Source organism: Antrostomus carolinensis, unplaced genomic scaffold, assembly GCF_000700745.2.
Source record: "Antrostomus carolinensis isolate BGI_N321 unplaced genomic scaffold, ASM70074v2 scaffold12576, whole genome shotgun sequence".
Taxonomy (NCBI): Eukaryota; Metazoa; Chordata; class Aves; order Caprimulgiformes; family Caprimulgidae; genus Antrostomus; species Antrostomus carolinensis.
This window is the reverse complement of record NW_010319837.1, coordinates 62,330-84,932: the sequence shown is the minus strand read 5'-3', so window position 1 is coordinate 84,932 and position 22,603 is coordinate 62,330. Positions and strand designations below refer to the sequence as shown.

The 22,603-nt window shown below is 36.7% G+C and overlaps 1 protein-coding gene across 1 annotated transcript in view; it reads left to right on the top strand.

Annotated features, from left to right (window-relative positions):
• Positions 1-22,603, top strand: part of LOC104526060 (estrogen-related receptor gamma) — a gene marked incomplete at its 3' end in the record, with an annotated part of 87,962 nt that overhangs the window by 20,801 nt on the left and 44,558 nt on the right. Inside the window, exon 3 of the mRNA XM_010169406.2 lies at positions 359-475. Within this exon, the coding sequence (XP_010167708.1) occupies positions 359-475 (117 nt within the window). The remainder of the gene's footprint in view (positions 1-358; positions 476-22,603) is intronic.

Below are 22,603 nucleotides of genomic sequence, written 5' to 3'. Positions count from 1 at the left end.
TATGGAGCCAGACATAGACTGTTAACATAAATGTTAATTGTGGTTTTGTTTTGGTTTTGTTTTTTTTTCTTCATATAGTTGTCTAGATTTTATGGAGCCAGACATAGACTGTTAACATAAACGTTAATTGTGGTTTTGGTTTTTTTTCATATAATTGTCTAGATATAAAAAAAGAAGTCAAAATCTCATCCTTTAACTCAGCTGTTCATTTTTACTTGAAAGGTATTTCCTTTCTATAGCACTGTTTACTCTTATCTATTCCAAAATTAAACACAGCACCAATTACCTGTTTTATATGTCCACTGTGTTGGTTAGTCTGATTCTCAATACCTCTCTTTTCCTGTACTTTCTGTTACAGGTAACATAGAGTACAGCTGCCCAGCAACAAATGAATGTGAAATCACAAAGCGCAGACGCAAGTCCTGCCAAGCCTGCCGCTTCATGAAGTGTCTAAAAGTTGGCATGCTGAAAGAAGGTAAGACTGATCAAGTCAATATGTATCTCTGCAAACTCATGCAACAATTGTAGGGCAACCAGGAAAGAAGAGAGATTGGTGAGTGTTTAATCAGTTACTGTAAAAAAGGCAATTTTTATGTATACTTGCTCTTTCTGACAGTCTGGTTTTGAAGCTATGGAATCACGGCGAATCTACATAGAGTTCATATTCTGTGGAATGTTTCTAACTGTGTGTAATACAGCAAAATGTACCCCAGAATTCAGTCTCCTTCAGTAGGTAACTACTAGAATAATCATCACAATATATCCTCTCATTTTCCTTAATGCTTTAACATAATGAATTCTCAAACATTCCTTTCCTCCACTCCTTATCCACTGTTAGTCTCTCGCAGTTCTGACAGAGACTCACACTGTGCCTTCTTTTCAGTCAGTCTTTGTTTCATCAGGATAAACAAAAATGTTACTTCTCAATTAAACAAGTATAAATATTGAGTATGTCTACTGAAGTTACTGTAACTACACCGGAGCAAATAATGGCATACAGGAGAATGCACTTTATTTTTTTTAAATTAAAAAAATAGCGTGTGAGAACCCCTGCCCCTCACTGTAAGTATATGTTGAATGTTTTAATTAATCAGTTACATTTTGAAGATACTGAATAACAGGTAAATGTAAGAAAATATTTCCAAGAAACAGTACTGCCTCACCTGATTCATGTATGCTACAGAAGGAGGCAATTCCTTAATTCTTGGTTGTCTGCTACATGCTTTTATTGCTCTTTAATGTATATGTAAAAATACACTTTTATGTGCATGTATTGTGTACATTTTTGTTGTAGTGCAGTGTTACCACAAAGAAAAAATAACAGAAGACGTCATGGACTTCTGAGCTAGATAATATTTTGAAATAAAATCAGTGTAATGTTTTATAAATATTGTGTCTCCTAGAGAGAGAGTACTTTGTGTTAAGCAACCACTTTAAGAGAGTCCCATGCAATTTTGCTTTGTTAGTGCTTAAAAAGTCAGCTTTAATAGATGGCTGATTTTTGCAAATTGTTTGATAGTAACTTAAAACAGGTTTAAGTATACAGCTATCAGGGTGAAATCCAAGAACGACATAGACCAGTGGGGAGATGATAGACAAATTAAGGCTATCGCGCACCTACAGACATATTCTTATTGGATTATACTTACTAAGAATAAACCTTGTTCTGTGCAACCTCTTTGGCAGATGCTATGATCCTGTGAGCCAAATCCTGCTGTCCTTAGTCTTACTTCAACAAAACTCCTGTCGGATTCAATGGGGATTTTGCCTCAGTGAGAATGGCAAGATGTGACCCTCTCTTCCAGTGATGATAGCAGGGTTTTTTAATTGCAAAAATCCTCATATAACTGACCACTATGAAAAGTTACTTAAAGGTTAAAGTGTGATGCTTAGAAAAACTGTAGAAAGAAACCTTTTGAAAGAGACTGTGCTTCTTGACATTGTTTTTACTAAGTTAAGAACCCATATCACTAGTAACTTAATATACAGATATATTGAGGAACTTGTTTGGATATGAAACAGTGCTACCAAGAGTATATACAGGTGAATTGATTTAGACCTTTTCTTTTAAATTTTGAGGACATCATTGCACATGCATTCAGATACATATTTAAAAATCTAGTCTGTGTGCAGCTCTTGGGACTTCATGAGGAAACTAAGTGACTCTTCTACAAATGAGTAATTATCTCAGTTACCAAAATTGTACAGAGATTTACTATGTTACTGCATACGGTTTTGGTAACTGAGAGAATTTAGTTAGACAATTCAGATGCACATTGTGAATCAGATTTTTTGCTTGAATGATCATTGTCCATGGATGTAAATCAGTCCCACAAGTTTTCTTAATCAGAATTTCATAAGTTATCTACCCTAAAAGTACCTACTTCTTTCTAAAAGTTCTACAATGACAAAATAACTAATTCCTTCAAAAATAAGGTTCCTTTGTTAGCTCTGCTTCTGGTCACAATAGTTTTTTCACTTGTATTGTGTGAGTTTTTCGGTCAAAAGACAGTAAAATTTCTACTTATTTTTAATTACTGAGCCATTTCATCTAGGGAGAGTTAGCTTATCTTCTTTTCAGGTGTTGCTTGTCTACCACCTAATAGGACAACCTGAAAGAATCCTACAAGGGCGTTTTATTTTCTTTCCTGCTTTAGTGGCCACTTTTGCTTTTGAAACCATAGTGATTCATAGTACACTTTTAGGACTGTACTTGGAGTATGGAGATTTTTTAAATTTTGTTCTTGTTGGAAGGTAGTTTGGGAGACAGGTGGTGTTGTTTTTACCTGTGGGAAAGTCTGAAGATAAGTTTTTGGCTTTGACCACATTCTTTATGCACAGAATTAAAAGAGATTATATACTTGCTCCTTTCCTCTGTAAAGTGGTGTACATTTATTGATTAGCATGGACTTAAACTGAGCTTTTCCTGCTGTATCTTAAATGTTTCTTTATGTACAGACAAGGATTTCAGTCCCATGCAGCATGTCAGAGATCATGCTGCAGTAAATCTATTCAAATGTAAACCTGTTCAATTCAATTACCAGTTTATAATAAAATTTGCGGCTGCAGCCTCCACGTTTGTCACAGCAGTCTCTACATGCTGATGGCACAGCATGCCTGGAAATTGACAGCCTAAATCTATTTACAAAAAAAATTTAGTTGCAGACCTGAAATAAAATCGAGTTTAAGCAGCTTTGAGTGGAGCGTCATCTTCCTTACAAGAACTTCTGCACATCTGCCAGTGTGCATCTTCTCCAGAAACCTTATCCTGTTAAAAAGAAAGTTTTTAAATGTAATCCTAAGTGAAACAATTATCAGATGTTGTGCTTCCCTGGAAGCACTTTTGGAAGGACTTTATTACATTGTCATTTTGTGAATTCATGATAGAAATCCCAGTGCCTGAAAAAAGAACCCGAGTTTTATTTTAGCTTTTAGGGCAAGGTCCGAAAACCACTTACAGCAAATATAAAGAGTGGCTTCTCTTATGATAGCTGCATGTTAAATCATTTATTGTGGGAAGATAATTATGCTTTTCATCCAGCATGCAGTGTTTCTGCGAGAGACCTAGTGTTAGGATTTTGAGTCTGTGTCTTGGGGTCAAACCCTGGGAGAGAATTGGATTTCTGGTCACATGTAATACAAGGTGGAGTGGGAAATTTCTGTACATATTCTCAAGGATGTCAATAGGGCATAGTCAGCCACACCTAGATCAAGGTTCTTAATAATTTATAATTCGGTTTATAAGAGTAAAGCAATGTCACAAGGGGCTGATCTGTAGTGGGATTGAAATCCTGGCTCCTGTCTGCATCTCCTATTGAGTAGCACAAGAAACTTACTACAGACTGATCCAGAGGAACACTTCATTTTGATTTAGCCCATGAACTGTTACTTGAAAACATAAATCTAGGTGTATGGATATTTTTTGAGTATGTGTTCTGCTTCATACTGAAGCATTCGGCAGATGCTCATGAGCTTTTAAGCACATGACAAATAGGAGGATGTCGTATTTTCATTTACTTTCCTAGGTAATGGTTATTAGCACCACTTTACTTAAGAAATTTTACATTTTTCTATTTTTAATTTTGTGTGCTGGTATTATGAAAAATCGGATTTTCAAGGATCACAGTTTGTTCTTCTCCTGAAATACAGTTTCATTGACTGTGCTTATGTTTTGGTGGATTCTCTCAGATTCACAAGAACAGATGAAACAACATGAAGATTTTTGTGTAATCTAGGGAGAAACTTTTCAAATGTATTCCGAGTGACGGCTTTAAATAATATTGCAGTTGCTGAAAGGGGATGGTGATGGGGGGAACAACAATTTGCCCTTTTAAAAAATGACCACTTTTAAGACATTCTCTAGTTTTCAGTTTTGTTGGTTTATAGTCAGTCTTTCAAGTTTGGCCTTTCAAACACTTTGGAAGCCAGTGACTAGTTTACCTAGGGTGGTAGAATTAAATCTGTGCAAGATTGGGTGTTTTAGCTATTTTCCTTTTTATAAAGCTAGTTGAAGTGAGAAAAAGGGGTTGATTTTTTTTTTCTTTTCTAAGCAGGAAAATTGGATTTAAAATTGCTCAAGTTGATACAGGAAATCATGGGTAGATATGGGATTTTGTTTTTCTATTGCTATTCAATCTGGTTGAATTCTGCTTTTAGTTTTCTATTAGTAGTATATGCCTTTTAATACTATCTGTGGGACTACTTACTAGCATGTTTCTGCGATAGCAGATCTTATTCCAAGTTTATTATACCACAGATTGTGCTCAGAATAACTGCCCATGTGAAATAATTCCACTGGAGTAATTATTCCAAAATAAAATTACTTTTTGTTTCACAGCAGCATTCATATAACTATTTTTTCAAGAGGTTATTCCATATGTTTCCATTTTCTTCATAGTGGCATAGCCATAGCCTCACTTTTATCCATCCCTATATTGTAACAAGGTTAAAAATTACAGTTCAGAGGGGAACCTATTGAGTGGCACTAATGCAGCTTTTAGACTATCTGAAATATTGTATCCTGTCTTAGCTCTCATGGTTCTGGGCACTGCTATTTCATACTTCTTACAGGACTGTTGACGCCAAAACATCTCCCATATTTCTCTAATCTCTGGACGTTTTCAGAATTTTTTATGGGTTGTTTGCAGTGGCTGATCTGCATTGCTTGTTGTTTCAGAACGTGTAGTTCACAAGTGGGTGATACATAAGGAAACAAATCTAAGTTTATTTGAAAAGTAAATTATCCCATAATGAAATGGCAGAAAATTTGGATTGCTTCACATAAGTGTGTTTGTATTTTCCTTGTGAATGGATGGCTTTTACAAATTTTCATCAGTCACTTTGTATCCAGTTAGAATGGACAGTGACAGAATTCCTGCTTAATTAGTCCAGCTGTTAAAAATGGGAAGTCAGATCCTCACCTAGTATTAATGGAAGCTGGATTTTGCACATTTAGCAATCTGTGCTATGGGGACATCCACAATATACATTTTAGTGTCTGTGAATATTTACTGTTGCTAGTATATTAGCTGTCATTCAGGCTCTAAAAATGAATAGAAACTCTCCAAGCTCCTCATCGGGCAAAGCTGACTTCAGTGTAACCCTTCCCATCAGAGTAGCACAGTTAGCATGTGGTACTTAACACTCCTCACTGTGTAGCCCTTAACACTTCTCATTCATTAGTTTGCTTGTTTGTTTTTTTTTTTCCAAAAGACTTCATACAGTCCCTCAAAGTGACTTCAGCATTCCTAGGGCAGTGTTAAGGTAGTAGTCAGAATCTGCCTTGTGTGAAAAGAAATTCTGTATTTTAAGTTTTTTTTTCCTTCAGCACTGATCTGAATAAAAGCAATCACTGGCAGTTTTTAAAATACTTCCACATTTTAGATGGTCACAGTACTGTAATGAACCAGAAGATTGCTACACATTAGTTAAACTTTTTCTTAACATGTTAAAATTAGGTTTCTCTAAAGTATTTTTGCTTTTCACTTTGATAGATTGCATTAATTCAAATATAAGAATATTTTTTTTTAAAGAGGCATGGGTATTTTAAAGCATAAATTACTGAGTTTATTATGCAAAGATTATGGTATGAACATCTTTGGCTTGTGTTAAGCAGCAGATTGGATTAAATTATCATATTGATCCTTTCTGGTTTTGACAGTCTATGAAAATGAATCCAATACAGCAAGGAGAATAGGCAGCTTGAGTTTACACTTATGTAAGGAGATGCATGATATGCACAGTAGCAGATTAATGGATTCTCTCTCAAAATAATAAATAAAACTAAGCAATCCTCTTTGTAACTAAAAATGGGTTATCACCTATGTTTTGAGGCTAGTGAAAAAGCCTGCTTAATAGGATTCCTCCTAACAACATCATCTTTGAAAATAACTGTGCATAAGACATTGCCAAGGTAAATTTCTCTCACAAGTCTAATACCATTAGTCTGCCAAGAAGAAAGCAGAAATTATTGTGGAGGAAGTTTTAGTTTCTGCTGCCTTCAGAAATTAGAACAAAGGAAAGGAGAAAGCATTAATGGTATTCAAAGAAAATATTTCTGTACAGGATGACAGTTAATAGAGTGGCATTGACCTCAGTGATATTTCTTATGCTCTCTATTGTAATATTACACTTAAGGAGCTCGTTCATTAATGCAGGATATTAAACGAAGCTCCTGTGTTATAACATCAAGAGATAAAACAGTGCGTCTTCTGTTGAAGTCTCTTCTGAATATCAAACCTTTTCTATGTTTTACTGTATTATGAGGGAATTTGGTTTCTAATGCAGGTATTTTTGGAAGTGTTTCTTTTCCTCTTCTTTTCCCCCCTTCTCTGCTTTCCCTGTTTCTTCCCTCCCTTTTTCATTCCACCTTTTCCCCCCCTTTTTCCCTTTTCTTCCTCCCTTCAATTTCTTCCTTCTCCTCCCTTTTATTTCCTCTTTCCCCCCTTTTCTTTCCCCCTTCCCCTTTGCTCTCCTTTTCTTTCTTTCATTCAACCTGTGCTTGGTTTAATATATACTGGGACTTGTTAAATCTCCTTGGAAACAATAGAAACTGATCTCTAAGTGGTGTTGGTGTTCATAAGTAGACCTCTTTCCTCCTAACCAAAATGTGGCCTGATAGCCTAGTTCACACATTAGAACTGACAGCCCAATTTGTCTGCCGTAAAACATGGCTCATGACCATCCACTCCCTGTAACTGATGAGGAAGGACAAACTATTCAGCTGCAGGTTAGTGTTTATATTGAGCTCAAGCAACTAGCATTTCTATTCATTCATTAAAAAAAAATACTCAAGAAAAAGCAAATATTAGAGATGCAGATGTTCTTTCTAGGTTTAGAAATCACAGGAGAGTACCTACAGCTAAGACCAGCTGTTGACCTCCTGAGAATTTCTGACAGTGCTTTTGTTGCAGTGTCGTGCCAGTCTGGTTTATGTTCTGCCTCTGAGCATTTTTGGACCCCATAATCTCACTGGGAATGAAGCAGAGAAGTCCCAGCAATTCACTGCACTCAGTCTTTAAACAGAGTTTCTCTCTAGATAGAATTTTGTTTTGCAGTTGTCTCTTTATACAAATACTTCACTTCCGTAAAAGAGGTGGTATGAAGTTAATGTAGAGAGAGCAGTAGTGTTTATATGTCTGTGTTTGAGAACTATTTACATTTCTTGGCTTACCACAGATTTGTGAATGTACTTCTTTTGATGTTAGCATCTGCAGATCTGGGATCCAAGTTTTTTGCTGACACACTCATCTGCAGCTTCCTTGAGATTAGATGTTACGCTTGATTCTACTCCTACAGTCATCACTGGTGAGAATCCTGGTGACTGCAGTTGTTAGCAGGGTCAGGCAAACATCAGTGAAGAATCCATTGAGCCTATAGTTGCTTTGTGGTTTTGTTACTCAAAATAGTGAGTTTGAGAGATTTTGAATGGGATTAAACTCTACAATATTTTTCTTAGTGCACATACCTTACCTATTACTTCCTCAGAATTAGAAGGAGTAGGTTCTGCAGATTCACAAGTCTACTTAAATTCGAATACCATTAAAAATTAATCACTTTACGATGAGAAAATATTAGTACAATCTGAAGTTGTTAACTGAACATCCTAATTTCTTGTATTTCTTCTTTTGATACTAAAATAAGGAAGCAGGATTTTTCTGATTTTCTAGAGATTGTTATTCCATTTTTAATAAAAACATATTCAGTGGATTTAGCCCCTGTGAACATCTGCTTATGCACTGAAAGTACAGTGACAGCAATATAAGTGATAAGGGAAGGTAGAGACAAGTCTGAAGGATGTAGGACTGTGTATGATATGGCATCTTTTCCCATGAGCTCCCAGACAAATAGCTGCCTTTCATTCTTGGTCTCTGCCACCCATAAACACATACATCAATATGGCACTGCCATTTATTGCAGAGTGCTTGAATTCTTGTACATGGGTCTTGCCCTATATTAAATAGAGGTCATTTTGTAAACGGTGTTAATTAATGTTATTTGTATTCTTCACTTTTCTCAGTTTCTGCTGTGCAGATATTTGCCCGTTCCCTGCTTCAGTGGAATAGGTTTGGCATCTCGGGTACAAGGTGCATTTAGCAGTGATGCATATGCATATCTCCAAAATGCCATTTTGGAGCCAACCCTTTTTTGTATTTTACTTACTCCTTACTTGGGCAGCACTCATATCTCCTCAATAAGACCTTTGCTATGTAAAATCTTAATAGACACAACAGGATGTGTGCTAGGATTATTTGATGTGAAGTGCTGAAATGATGTAGATGCTGCTAGATAGAACCCATGTGGCAAATGTACAGGCAGACTTTTGCTGCTTGAAGCTTGGAGGTTGAAGAACTCTCTCGGCCTCTTTACTCAGCCAAAGAAATGAACGTGTTGAGGAGCGCTAAAATTGCCATCTGCGGTTGTTGCCTCTGACCTCATATAGTGCTATCCCTCAAATATTTAACGATTCTAAATCTCTGCTGTCCTACAAAAAAACCCCAATGTTTGAATCAACATGGTTTATTGGGACATTAATGTAACTAAGCCACAGTCTTCTCTCTGGTCAGTCATTGTTCTTTTTTAAGCTGTAGGTGTTTTTACCAGTGGTGAGCCTTTGTCACTTCTACTCACTGACTCACTATGTGAAGCTGGAATATTATTTCATTTGCAGCTCGTAACGTGGTGTTTGTGGTTGAAAGTCAACAGCCTAAAATCTGAAATAAATGTCATCTTCAGCAGTGAATTATCTTTATGTCAAATTTTGCCATGCTTACTAGCTATTCTGGTAATAGATCTCATCTAACTAGCCTTTTATTTTTTTTTCTTCTTTTTCTTTCTTTTAATTTTCTTTGGGTATTTCTATGACAGAAAAGGGAAACTATGGGGGCAGTCTAGTTCCCTCATAATAGTGACTTAATATAACTATTAATCTTTATAAATAAAAACCATAGCTTTATTTTAAGCCTCAGTACTCTTTTATTAGATTAATGATTCTGGAGAAAGTAAAACACAAGCTATGTTAGATGTATTCACTCACTGAATAATATCAATATTTTCCTGTTTGCTCTTTATCGTTCCAACAAAGTTAATGTGTTTATTTTTCTCAAGCATCTGGTTTTAGTTCTCAGGATCATCAGATATAAGATCAGATGTCAATTTGATTTACAGTTTTAGTGCAGCAGATGCAAAATCAACATTCTCTGTAACTTGCTTGCATAGGGTCTTATTACAGTCCATGTTAAAACAATTAATTATTAAAATAGTTAATTTAGAAAAATTCAAATGCTTTCTAAAAGAAGGCCAGTGTGATACCAGTCTATAATCAGCTTAACTCCAGCCTTTACCCTCAGTGGCAGAATTGTTGATGTGCTGTAAATGTTTTGCAGCAAAACTGCTTGACAAACAAGAGAGTGTTGGTAACGTGCTGCATGCTGAGCACACACAGACCCTTAGGAATCAACAAATAATACAAGATCATCATCCTCTTCTTTTGTCTGTCTTTTCTTTCCTTTTTCTAGCCAAGAGGTAGTCTGTACAGCAGTGCTGTTCTTGTCATTTTTAGTCAGCCATATCAAAATTGTTTATTGCATCACCATTGCTCTTTGTCTCTTTCTAGTATTCCTTTCAGTCCTGTGGGTGGCTGACTGAAAAAAGACTTTCCAGACGGACCATGTCTTTCGTTCTGGTCCGAGTCAATCAACGGATTGGTCTTATATCATTTGTTAAGCAGTTGTACAGCCGCATGTTGCTTTTCAGGACAGCCTGCCAAACTGGGTTTACAGTGGTGTCCAATGTCTACATTTCCTAAGTTCTATCTCATTTTTCTATTTTCTGCAAGTCAGTGAAAGCTTAAGGAATAGGCACCTTAGATTTCGTTGTATGGCCAATCCCAAGGGTTACTCACTGAAATATGAGAAGAGGGACGTATTTGTCATAAGTCACCAGAACTACTGCATTTCTGGATATAGTTTGTGGGATCAGTTAAGGTAAGATGACTTAAGAAATGACATAAATATACTTTGGATCCAGACTGAACGTACGTGCCCATATTTATTGAATGCTAGGAGAGGTCTTGCTTTGAAGTGGTTTTTAAGTTCACAAGCCACTTGCTGGTTTCCCACTGTCAGACTTTTAATGAAAGCTCTTAAGCTTCCTATTTCAAGACGGGTTAGACTGCTAAATATCAAAATAGGAAAATGAATATTTACCTTAAAAAGTAGAAAGCTGCTTTAAAATAGCAGTTTAAGTATATTGCTTTTGGGAATTCTCAAAGATGCACTAGAAAGGTTCCCGCTAATTTATACCTCAGGTGAAGGATCAGGCTGAGAAAAGAAGCTCTAAGTGTTATGATCTTTGTCCCTGCTTATTACAGGAAGGTTGGACTAGATGGCGTTTAAAGGTCCCTTCCAACCCAAACTGTTCTATGATTATGTCTTATTATAAAGGAACTGAACAGGCTCCTCCTTTTCAAAAGCCATCAAGAGCATCACCTCAAAATACAGATCTCTGACTATATTACAGACAAAAAGAGAAGTTGGAACACCTTTGAATCTGGTGTGTACAGGCATTGTCTTTGCTGATGCTTTTAGTCTAACAGCATGCCACATGTCCCGTTGTTTGGTCTTGTGTGAGATGCAAAGGAATGCAGTAATCAGAGAACAAAGCCACAGAGTAGCTAAGATGACATAAGATTCTTCTTTCTTCTCTTTTTATCTTATCTCATTTTCATGATTTTCTATTCTTTTTCCTCTTCGTACCACAATTGTATCAGAAGAATGCTGATGAGAAAATAGTTGCTGCAAGCATATATCCTCCAGGCAGTCTGTTTCTGGCCAGGTGGGAGAGAGAATCATTAATTTCTTGAAGGTCTCATTACCTGACCTGCACTATTTTGTGAGTACTACTCAGGCTGAATGACTGTATTTTCTCCTGGGCATCCTGGTATTGCTGGAGATATCCATACTGGCAAGATACTTCAGCTCATCTCTAATTAAAATACTTGTTATGAAGTATTCTTAAACACGACTGCTTAATGAAGTAAGAAAAAGCATTTGGATGCAGAGTGTGAAGTCTTCAAATGTTGGAGTTCCTCTCTAGGGAGATGCGTACAATCAGAAAGCATTCTGAATGATAGCAATCCACCCCATTTTGTTCCCATTTGTTTTCTCTAATTTCCTGCCTTTTTAAATACTGGTTTTAGCTAAAATAAGTCCTCTTTACCTCCTCTCCACAGTTCCCTCCTCCTTTATGGAATAGCCCATGACACGTGCCTGTAAAGTGGCTTCTTGGGAATTTGTGAGTCTTTGAATGTGTTATCTGATTAAAGGGATGTATGTGTCTTTAATTCTCATCTGCAGTTCCACCTTTGACCCCATCTGTTAAAGTGGAAAGGAGTTGAGAGTCAGCAAAGTCCCAGATTCAACCCAGATAACCTGCAGCGTGCACATTTGAATGCTTTAACTCTTTGGTTGCCCCTGAAAACTACCTACTTAATTAAGTGACAGGTTAGATTGGAAAATGTGGTTGGTCTGATATGAGGCAGGTGAATTGTTTATTTTGATGAAATGCTTAAGGTAGGATAATTCAGTTCTGGCTTCATCTTTTAAAGAACAAATGAGCAACATATAGTTGCATGACACAGATAGGTGTAATATCTTGTTTGTGTGCGATTTGTTTTTTTTAAATAGACTAGTTTCTTGCTTATAGAACAGAAGGGAAAGTTCAAACCCCCACATCTATTACATATACGTCCTTTTTGACTAGGAAGCTGAATTACATGGTTGGAAATGATGTTGCAGGTTTGGATGGGATTTATATATATGATATACCCCTGAATAACACAGAAGAACTCATTCCATTGAAAAATTAAAAAAGTAGGTGACATGAGCGTCGTTTTCATTATATCTTGCTACTATTTTGCTTTTTCTGCAGAAAAATGCGATCATGACGTTTCCTGTGCTTTACAGACAGATAACCTAAGTGACTAGAATACCCTCAATACACGTGGATTTGTGGATGTTTTCATCTTTCCTCTGGTCATTTTCTTTCCTAGCTTTCAAACACTCTTAAAACACTGAAAGGATTTTCAGTATCCCAAATCTGTCCCTGTTCTCTGAAAGCTAGAGCCAAATTCTTCCCCCACTTACATCTGTTCGACTCTGGTGTTTTCACTTATGCTGCGTGGCTGTAACGATGCAGAATTTGTCCTAATCTGCCCTTTCTTTTTCAATGGAGGATATGCACATGCAAAGTGAACGTAAACACAGAAAGCTGAACTGCAAATAGAAAAGAAATATAAATGTCTATGTGTGCATACACAAATAGAGAGAGATGAATAGCACACAGATAGGTTTGATAGTATATCTACTGTACATAATATTGTAAATGGTATCTTGCTGTGCTGGAATCCAGGCAATATGAGTTCAGTACTAAAGTGTTCAAGTTGCACCTGAGCTAGCTGGAGCCTGCCAGCCTCTGCAAGCCCACTGAGAGCATCTGTCTCGCCACCACCTTGCTCATGCTGTGTCCTCTGCAGGCTCTCCGATTCTTCCGACTATGAGCATAAATCATCCACCTGTCAGGAACTCTAGCTGCCTGGATTATGCAATGCCTGCCTTCATTTGGAGATGGTGCGAGCAGAGATTGCGGCAAATGGTTTGCATTCATTTTAATGCCGTTCCAGCATCTCTTCAGCTTTAATGAGGGTTCAGTGTGATGACGACTCCCTGAGACAATGAAAGTCCTAGAGACCCAAACTGGCTTTGTATATTTGTATGGCCTAGTTTAGATTTTTTTTCTTTTTTTCCTTTATTTCTTTCTTTCTTTTCCAACCCCCCCCCTCCCCCCCCACTCCCTAAGAAATGAATGGCTTGAAAATTGTGGCAGAGAACTGGTACTGCACAAAGCCAGCTGTCCACAGCTCTGTTTTTTGGCCTTGTAATGCTTCCCTCCAGCTGAGCAATGAAGGATTTAAAAATCAGTCATGTTTAATGTTGATTGTCCATTTGTGCTATCTAAAGCTGTGTAATGCTTAGTTGCCTTCACTTAAATGTTTAAAAATCCTACCTTTGCAATTTATTCAGTTACAGGTATATTGGATTGCACTATCAAGCGTGGAATACCATGTTGTAAATCCCAAATCTAAAATACCACTCCTCTATAGAAAATTCTCCTCTTACTAACAAAAGCAAAACAAACAGACAAAAAAATTGACTGTCAGTAAAATTGTCTTGTTTGAACTTGTTAGATCTGAATTAATAAAATTCCCTATTCACTCACAATTTTAATAATAAATTATAGGCAGACTAAATATGGGTATTGTATTCGTTCATATGTGTAAACAGAAGAAGAAAATGGAGGTTGTAAGATAAAAGCAGTGCAAGTCTTCAAAGGCAAATGTTGAAGGTGAGGAAGGTAAGTTGCACCTTCACACCTGTAGTATCTCTCTGTTCCTAACCTCAACCAAATTCCACCAGATTCTTGCAGGTACAGCGTTTAGACTGTAGCCTTGTATGACCATTGACCTCACGTTCTTACTTGCTTTAAAAACAATAGGTAGTACTAATATTAAAACACTTAGTTTTAATACTAGTCAGTAGTTAGCAGAGGAAATGAACGTTTGGTATCTTAACACTACAGGTTCACTAATTTTCAGAACTATTTAAGGAAACAAACTTGTTTAATAACTTTGAAAAACATTGACCTTATACAACATGAGTGAATGTGTCATGAGCTTGTCAACAATTTTTTCAGAGAATATTCACTTTAAGTTTTAGAGCACTCCTGCGATGTAGGCAATAATATCTCCATTTTACAGTATTTTACCTAAGACAGAGAGAACAAGAGTTGCTTAGTCAAAATCACATGTGGTGTTAGAGGCACAGCTAGAAGTGGAACTTCTGCTCCGAGGTTAATGTGTCATTCAGCCTTGGACTTCAAAGTCCAGCAATTGCCACCCCTTTCTCACCCAGTGACTGAAAGAGAGAAAGCTTTATTGCTTGTTGGTTTTGGGTTTTATATTTCTCTTTATAATACTTCCCTTTATATGTGGATTCCTCAATCAACTACCGATGAAAAGAATCCTAAAAGGTGAAGTTAAATTAAGGCCAGCTTTTGTCAACAGGAAAAATAAAGCACTCTATTTCAATGTACCTGTGTATTTCCTGTTGATATTAATGGAAGGTGCTTACACACATGCAAAGGAATCTGTGTTGCCAAAATATTTCCAATTTTCCTCTTGGTGAAAATTTCCCGGGCTGACAAGTACCACTGGTGGCAGCTGAATGTGAGTATGTAGTGCTGCAGTCTGTATGACAGTCTCAAATCATAACAGTACTTGAGAGCTCTGCCTGTGTCTGTGTTCTCCTCCTTGGTCTGAAAGCCAGAGAATTTCGTGCAACCTGGTCATACTTAGCTAGGACCACACAGAGTAGTGGAGATTTTTTAATAGGCTGTTTGGGAAGGAGTGAAGACCCTACAAATGAAGTGTGTAGACTTGGAGATCTTTACTGTGAGCCTTATTTGCTTCTGGTAACAAGCTAACCTCCTATGCCATTCTCTCCACCCCTCCAGTTTTAATTTGATGGAAAGCCAGCAGTACTGCAGTTTTATGTAAAGCCTTCAGTGAACTCAAAAAAGATTATTATTTCTCACTTTGTCTTTACAGATAACTTTAAAATTTTATGTATCTGAACATAGGATTGTCTGAACACAGAAATGCAACACAACACTGACAAAATCAGATGAAAAATCTCACTCTTTTAGCTATGAAGAAATTAGATTTAACATCAGAAAAGCATTCTCTTTTCATTTTCTGAAAGGTGCTTTTTGACAGACCCTTTGCAGTGGACGTCATGCTCACAAAACATGCTGTCACAGGGCTATTTGAATATGGTGACAGGCTCATTATCATGTTGAAGACAACTGACAACACTGCAGACTAGAAATGGACAGGCTTGCCAATCAGCTGTTGAAAGGATTGCAGTTGAAATAGAGGTTTTTTTTGTTCTGAGAACAGTAGTACAAATTGACTACATTAATTCTTTTTATTATCGTTGCATACACTGTAGTTAAGGGTCCGTCACTGTTTCCATTATAAATCCCTGTTTTCAAGGGTTTATTAGTAGACCATAAAAAATGGTTCCTGTTGAAATTTTGCATTAAAAATATATATTACCCTAACAGAACAGAATTTCTGTGGTAACTGTGTGGAGGAGGGAGGGCAGAGAAGAGGGATTGACTGATTTTTAACTGAAAATTGCATAAAGCTGAATGCATTATTATTTTTATAGCAGCTTAGATGTCCAAGAGTTTTATAGACAGGTTTGTGCCTCAGGAGTTTACAATTTCAGAATGCAGTACTGCCAACACTTATTATGGGATGGGATTTTCCTGGTAGTTTCATTGGAATTAGTAACGCACTAAACATTATGTGCAGTAGTAGATATTTGCAGATTCAGGTTGAGTAGTCAAACAATCTTGGACAGTTTTTTTATTATTATTTTCTTGTAATATAAAAATGGATAGTGTTTTGTTTTGTTTTAGTATTTATCTGGAGTGTTAAATGATAAACTGAGATTAAGGGAATTTTGCATATATGAGCAGGGAATCAGGAGGGAATTTTGCATGTATAATAATAATAATAATAATACAATTTGAAGTGGTGCTAGATTCCACCAAGATACTCTAGTTATGGGAAGTGGGGAGTTAGGTGTAATTTTATCTTCTTTAATCCAAAGTGGCAGTCCTGGGGAATCCTACTCATCATCTGACAGTGGAATTTCGTGATACCCAGGTGCTGGAGTTTATGCCACTTGAGTTTCTATAGTACCTTTGAAATGTATGTAGCCATCTACAGTGCCATATTTCTGTGAAACAGAGAAATGTCTGTGTTTTGACAGGTCTGAACAGCTTTCTAGTTATCTTCTGTTTAACTCTAGAACCAAGTATGTTCCTCTGAGTCCCCTGAGACCTCGATCTGGCAGGCGTTGTCAGAGCCCACCTTCACACCTCAACAGACTGGTACAAAATATAGCGCCCATGGTTGCTTTCTTCTGTAACATACTGGTGATCCCACTCCTATGCCTCAGCAACTTAAGGCAGCCCACTGGAATGTGGAAAGGGAGAGAAGTGGTTTCTGCATCCAGGATGATTTCTGTTTTGTCCAACTGCCTTGCCATAAGAGTTAGAGAGGGCTTTTTCCCAGGAGCTGGGATAGATTTTCATTCCTCCAGACAGAGGAGGGTGTTAAATCTGTGTAATTCTCTAAATCTGAAGGAACCGATGTAACTATATTTTCTAAGAGAAGAAATCTAAGTTTGCTTGGCAAAAAGGCATGGTGACGTATGTTCCTGTAGGAAAAGGAATAGGAGGCTATGAATCCTGAATGGAGCAAGGTGTTTCCAGGCTTCCTGGAGGGATAAGTCTGAAAGTTCCATATAAATTGACCATAAAAACTAGATGTAGGTGTCAGCAATGTGTCAGCGCATTTATGTTCTGCCCTGAGATGCCTAACTTCCCCCATGCTCTATGAAGGCAGCCTGGATCTCTGTTCAGGTTCCTGCTCTGTTTTGCGGGTCAGATAGAATAAGCTAGGCATTGTGGTATGTAGGAGGTATATATCCTTTTGTTGGATTTGGTTGTTAAGTATAAAGTGAGATATTGAAATAGAAAATGACCACATGTAGACCCCTCAGGTATTAATTTATTACACAGTCTGAATCTTTAATATATTCACTAAATATTTGGTGTGAGGCTGATCTAGAAAAACACAGCTTTACCTAGTGTATTTTGCTGAGAGCTTTGCAAGGAAAAATAATTTTACTTGTAGTTCTGTGACTTCAAACATTTGCAGGTTTAATTGATGCTCATTTGATTACTTGATTTCAAAGCACAATCAATTACCTTAATGCGTATCACTCTTCTCACAACTATGGTGATTGCAAAATTGTGAATGTAAAAATGGAAGTCACTTCTGAAAATGAAGTCTGCAGTCCTATATGCAGAGTGAGAACTGTGACTTTCATGAATTACAGTACTACAGAGCAGAGGACTATATTGTCATATTGCCAAAGCTATTATAATATATCAGGCCAATTGTATGCATACCTAAAATCTTTAAAACATTTACTGCTTCTCTGATGAAGCCAGTCGTCTTTTTCTAGGAAGAATCTTGCTGAAGATACACCAACTAAGGCAGGATGCTGAACCTAAGAAGTAGTGTTCAGTTGCAAATTATAAAGGAAGAATTTTTTGTCTTTTCATGAAATCATGGCTCCGTTGAAATCAGTGACAAAGCTACTGATCTGGGGGCAGCCAGATTTTCATGGAGAGAGCAATTCTAGTGATTAAATCGTGGGACTGGAATCAAGACCAGTTTCTATTCCAAAACAAGTCTCTTCTGCTTCATCTGCTTCCAGCAAAAATATAGTAGATAAAATAATATGGAGCTATTTCACCAGCATGTTGTGAGGCTTATTGAATTAATATTTACGGAACACTTCAAGATTCTTTGATAGAAAGTGCTATATAGCTGCGTACTACTACAATAAAACCCTCAAAAGCAAATCAATCTGGAGTTAGTCTTATCCAGTTATAACTAAACTACTGGAGCTGCCTGTCATGTAACAGAAAAAAAAAATCAAAACTAGAAATAAATGATAAGTATTTAAAAATCCCGCAATTGTTTGGAAAACTCTGGGCTTAATATTTCGATTGACTTCTAGTTTTTATGATGATAGGCCCTTTTTTAATACTTACCCAGCTAGATTCATGGTTGAAACCAAGCATAACGTAGTAACTTTATGTGGTTTGGGAGAGTAAATGAATATTTTCTTCTTATGCTATAAATTGCTTCACAAAGCACACATCCTACCCCTAGCCTGCTTGACAAGTAAATAGCATTGTCTCTGAATCGTTCTGATGATTCTTTGTATGAACAAGTATTATTGATTCATTGATGTGAGGGTTTTTGTTGGCTAAGAATTTTTGTATTTGCTTTTGAAAAGAAAACAAATACTCTTACCATTAAAAGCTGCATTGATTTGAAACGAGCTACATATGAGTGTAGACTAATTACCTAATTTTTCCTCTCATCAATCAAACTCTCATTACCTTAAACATCCCTCTGAAAAGTTAGCAGAAGTGCTGAAAGTCTTTAAAGAGAGTATTATAACCAATGCTGCACAGAAAAAAAAAGCCACCTAAAAATGTATATGTACTGAAGAGATTTTAATTGAATAGACATTCATTTCGTGCAAACAAAGCAGCTTATCAAGCGTGTAACTTAATTTTGCCTATCACCAAGTGCAGGAAGAAAACTCTGGAAATCTAGGCTATGAAGCCTGGAGGATATCAGTGTTTTAGCAAAACAGCACAGGCATGGAATATTCTTTTTCCCCAGGAATGACCTAGTAAATTGTGCAAGCACCAGGAGAAATTTTGCCACCTGTCCCTTATAATCAAGGCCTGTCCCTTACTTAGTCTCATTTTGTTGATATAATTAAATGACAGCATTTTCCCATTTATGTTGCATGAACATGCTGCCAGAAGACTATAGTCTTATCCAGGTACCCAGGAATGTGACTTAATTTCTTTCGTCTAAAGCCAAAAAAATAATCATTTGAACATGGTCCCTTGCCCTAATAGCTAACCCAGCATGGTATATTAGAATACTATTGTTGCAGCATTCATTGCAAAAATCAATAATCCACTAGATGGAGCAGAATAGAAGTGTAAAAACTGCGTTAAGTTTGGTATTTTGAGAAACAGAATTGAGTATCAAAGTGGCAGGACTCAGACAAAACAGCAGAAAAATGCAACGGTGGTATTTTTGCAGTGCACAGTTCTGGCAAATCAACTAGCTTTGCAATAAGTCATGGATTAACGTTACAGTCCTCCTTTGGTGGTCTCTATTTTTCTGTAAGTGATAAAATGAGGATTAATCTCTGCTCTAGAAAATATGATGATGAGAAAATTGTGGGGAAGAAAGATCTTTCTTGGAAAGTGATTTTCTTTTTTTCCTTTTCCAAAACAAAGGCATTTTTTTTCATGGAGAACAAAGATGAAATAATAAAACACTCAGAGAAAGGTATACTAAGATTGGGAATCAGGTAAATGAAAGAAAGTAAAAGACATTCCAGCATCATGAAGTTCATGTAATTTGTTTTGAATCTCTTGAACCTTTAAAATAGGACTTAAAACCCCATTAGATATTGGAAAATAGTAAGATGGGCATTTCTAATTATGCTCTCACTTCCAGCCTGGTTATCAATATGAGTCTTTTTATGAAAGACAAAAATGTTTCTGGAATAATGGAAAATTCAGCATTGAATGCAGATAATGTTCTGTAAAAATATGTAAAGATTTAGTCAGTGTTTTTTCTTTTATGGTTTGGTATTGGTGAATATTGTGAAATGTGGATAGCAGTACTTGTTTTGTTTAAAGTTTCTGCAACATTCTGAAGTCATGATCTCTACAGAGAGCAAAGTGTTAGTGTTAATGTAACTTGCTATATTTTTTTAATTAGTGACTTTTAAAAAATTTCTCTCTATCCATCTATAGCAAAGTCAAATTTCAAATTTTACTGAAACCTTCAGGTTGCATGCTGAAAAGAAAGAGAAGCATTCTCCAGTTTTAAACTTTGATGAGTCTTTGTCTAGAAGGAAGAGGGAGAAGTAATGTGAAATGAAGAATGAGTCCAATTGATTGTCTTTTGAGTAAAAAAGTTTACAAGGATAATATCTTTAAAGCTGTGGACTATATGAAGAGTCCAAGAACTGCATGGGTAGTTGCATATAATTAAGATTTTCTTTCAGGTGTCTGCTCAGCTGAGAGTCCCTTAAGTTTTAAGCTGTTTGAAACTGGTTTTGCCAGCAGCAAACATCTATGTATAGTGGTTATTTTCCAGAAATTGTTACTCATTATTTTGTGGATAAACTGAATTATGATGAACATGGAGATGGGTGTAAAATCACAACATTTTTCATATAAATAAAATTTATTTATATGAAATATAAATATATAAAAATAAAATTTATTTTACATTTATATTTATTTACATTAAAACATCTTTAAAAGATGTGCGGATGATGTGATGTTGCTGGCAATCATATCAGCAAATAGATTGATGAAGAAGGCAGAACAGGCTCTAGCAGTGCAATTCAGACAGTTTCTACTGCCCGGATACCTTAGACATGACCTAAAGCCTCCTTATTCTGTCCTAGGTCTCCCAGGTGTGGCTATGCCAATATGAACTGGTTACTTGAGGGAAATGCATATGGGAAAGATTGCTCTTAGTTGCTGGAGTGATATATTTTGCAAACACAAGGAAAGTTATAGTCAGTATTTCAGGGAAACAACTATCAAATTTGGTTTGCTGACATCTGTACATGTTCTTCTTTGTTGTCTAAGCAAGGCTTTGAACCCAGGTCTCCAGAGATGAAAGCCTCAGGCGTTAACCAATTGCAGTGTCTCACCCTCAGCTTTGTATTTAATAAAATGCTTTAGATAGATGCAGGTGAACTTTATTTGCTTAATATTGATTGCTTTGCCTTCTTTGAACAAACAAATGTAGGAACTTTGATAAATTAATTTAAAAGTTGTCCAGTTCCATAGTGTCTTCTGCATATTTCTGTGTATCTGAAGCTGCATTCTTCAAATTACAACAGATAGGCTTCCCACAGTATAAATGTGGAGAACTGAATAACAGTGAAAAACCTCTGATTCTCAGCTCTAACTGCCCCTGTCCTCCCCTCCACCCCCACAATGTTTTGATGTATTATGGCGGTGCCATCTGAAGTTTTTTCTGTCTCTGGAAAGTATTCTTACAGGAAATTCTAATTTTGATGATGTGAAGTATTCCTTCGTTACTTTCTGTCATAAACTACTACACAACATCACTGTGAGCTATCTGCTGCATTTATCCCCATGCTTATTCACTTTTTTCAAGATATGATTGATTTGTGAAATACTTGGGGATTTGCTGTTGCTACAAAAATAGCCGGTGTTAACATTTTGTAGTCATGCATGCACTTTGGGAAAAGAATAGCCTGAACTTCTTGGATTACAAGATGTCTTTTCTCTCTCTTCCCCTCTCTCCTCCTTCTCCCTTTCCTCGTTCAACACAAGTATAGTTTTGTCCATCAACAGATGATTTTTTTCTTTATTTTTGCCAAGTGTTCACATAACATTTAATTTGAATAAGAACAATATGTATAGAATGAATATTAGTTTTCTCTGAAATGTAAATTTTAGTCAGAATGGATGATAATCATAGTTTTTCTTAATACTATAAAGCTGTTTTGCTTCAGTTTGTTTGAACTGATGCATCATCATGAGACCATGGATTACAGTCCACCAAGCTTTGTATAATACAGTCTTAAGTTAGTGCTTCTCTCTTTTTTGTTCCCTGTGTTGATCAGACGTGGAGAACCTTCAGAGGTCATTTTGGGACAGGATCTCCAAATGAGCCAGGAGCTGTGCAGGAGAGTTGTCAGAGTCATTTTGGTGCAGACTGGTTGTCACAGTGTAATCTGTCTCTATTCAGCTAGTGATTTCCCTTATTCTTAATGTTACAAAAATGAGTATGTGATCCTGATCTCTTTTTTTTTTTCTTTCCCTTTTCTCTTTTCCCAAGGACATCTGTGCGAGGACACTGTTGTTCAGAACCCATGAGTGCTCATGGATTGGTCTCATGTTACTGAAATACAGGAGGTGTCCATGCTCAGCATGTCTGAAGGAGAGTAATTTTAATCTCAGTTTTACCCTTTCTCTGTTCAGCAGTTTTGATGCGCACAGGGGGCTAAGATCCATCAGTGGCAAGCTCTGCTGGGTGTCAGAGGCCAGGTTGAAGATAACTACGAAGATCGTTGGCTGGTAGCAGGCTTGGACCCTAAGTGAACCACTGGTTTGTGAAGGGGTTAGAGTGTGGAAAGGGCATAAAGTCCTCTCATCTCTCTTTTTTCCTCTGTATTGGGCAGGAAGAAAAGATTTTGTGTGTATTGAGGGAAGATTAGAGAAATGAGGGAATTCTTTGTCTAAAGAACAACAGGGCAATAACCAGTTAGTCACTTTTATGTTTTTAGTTTGAAGTGTTTATTGCTGAACC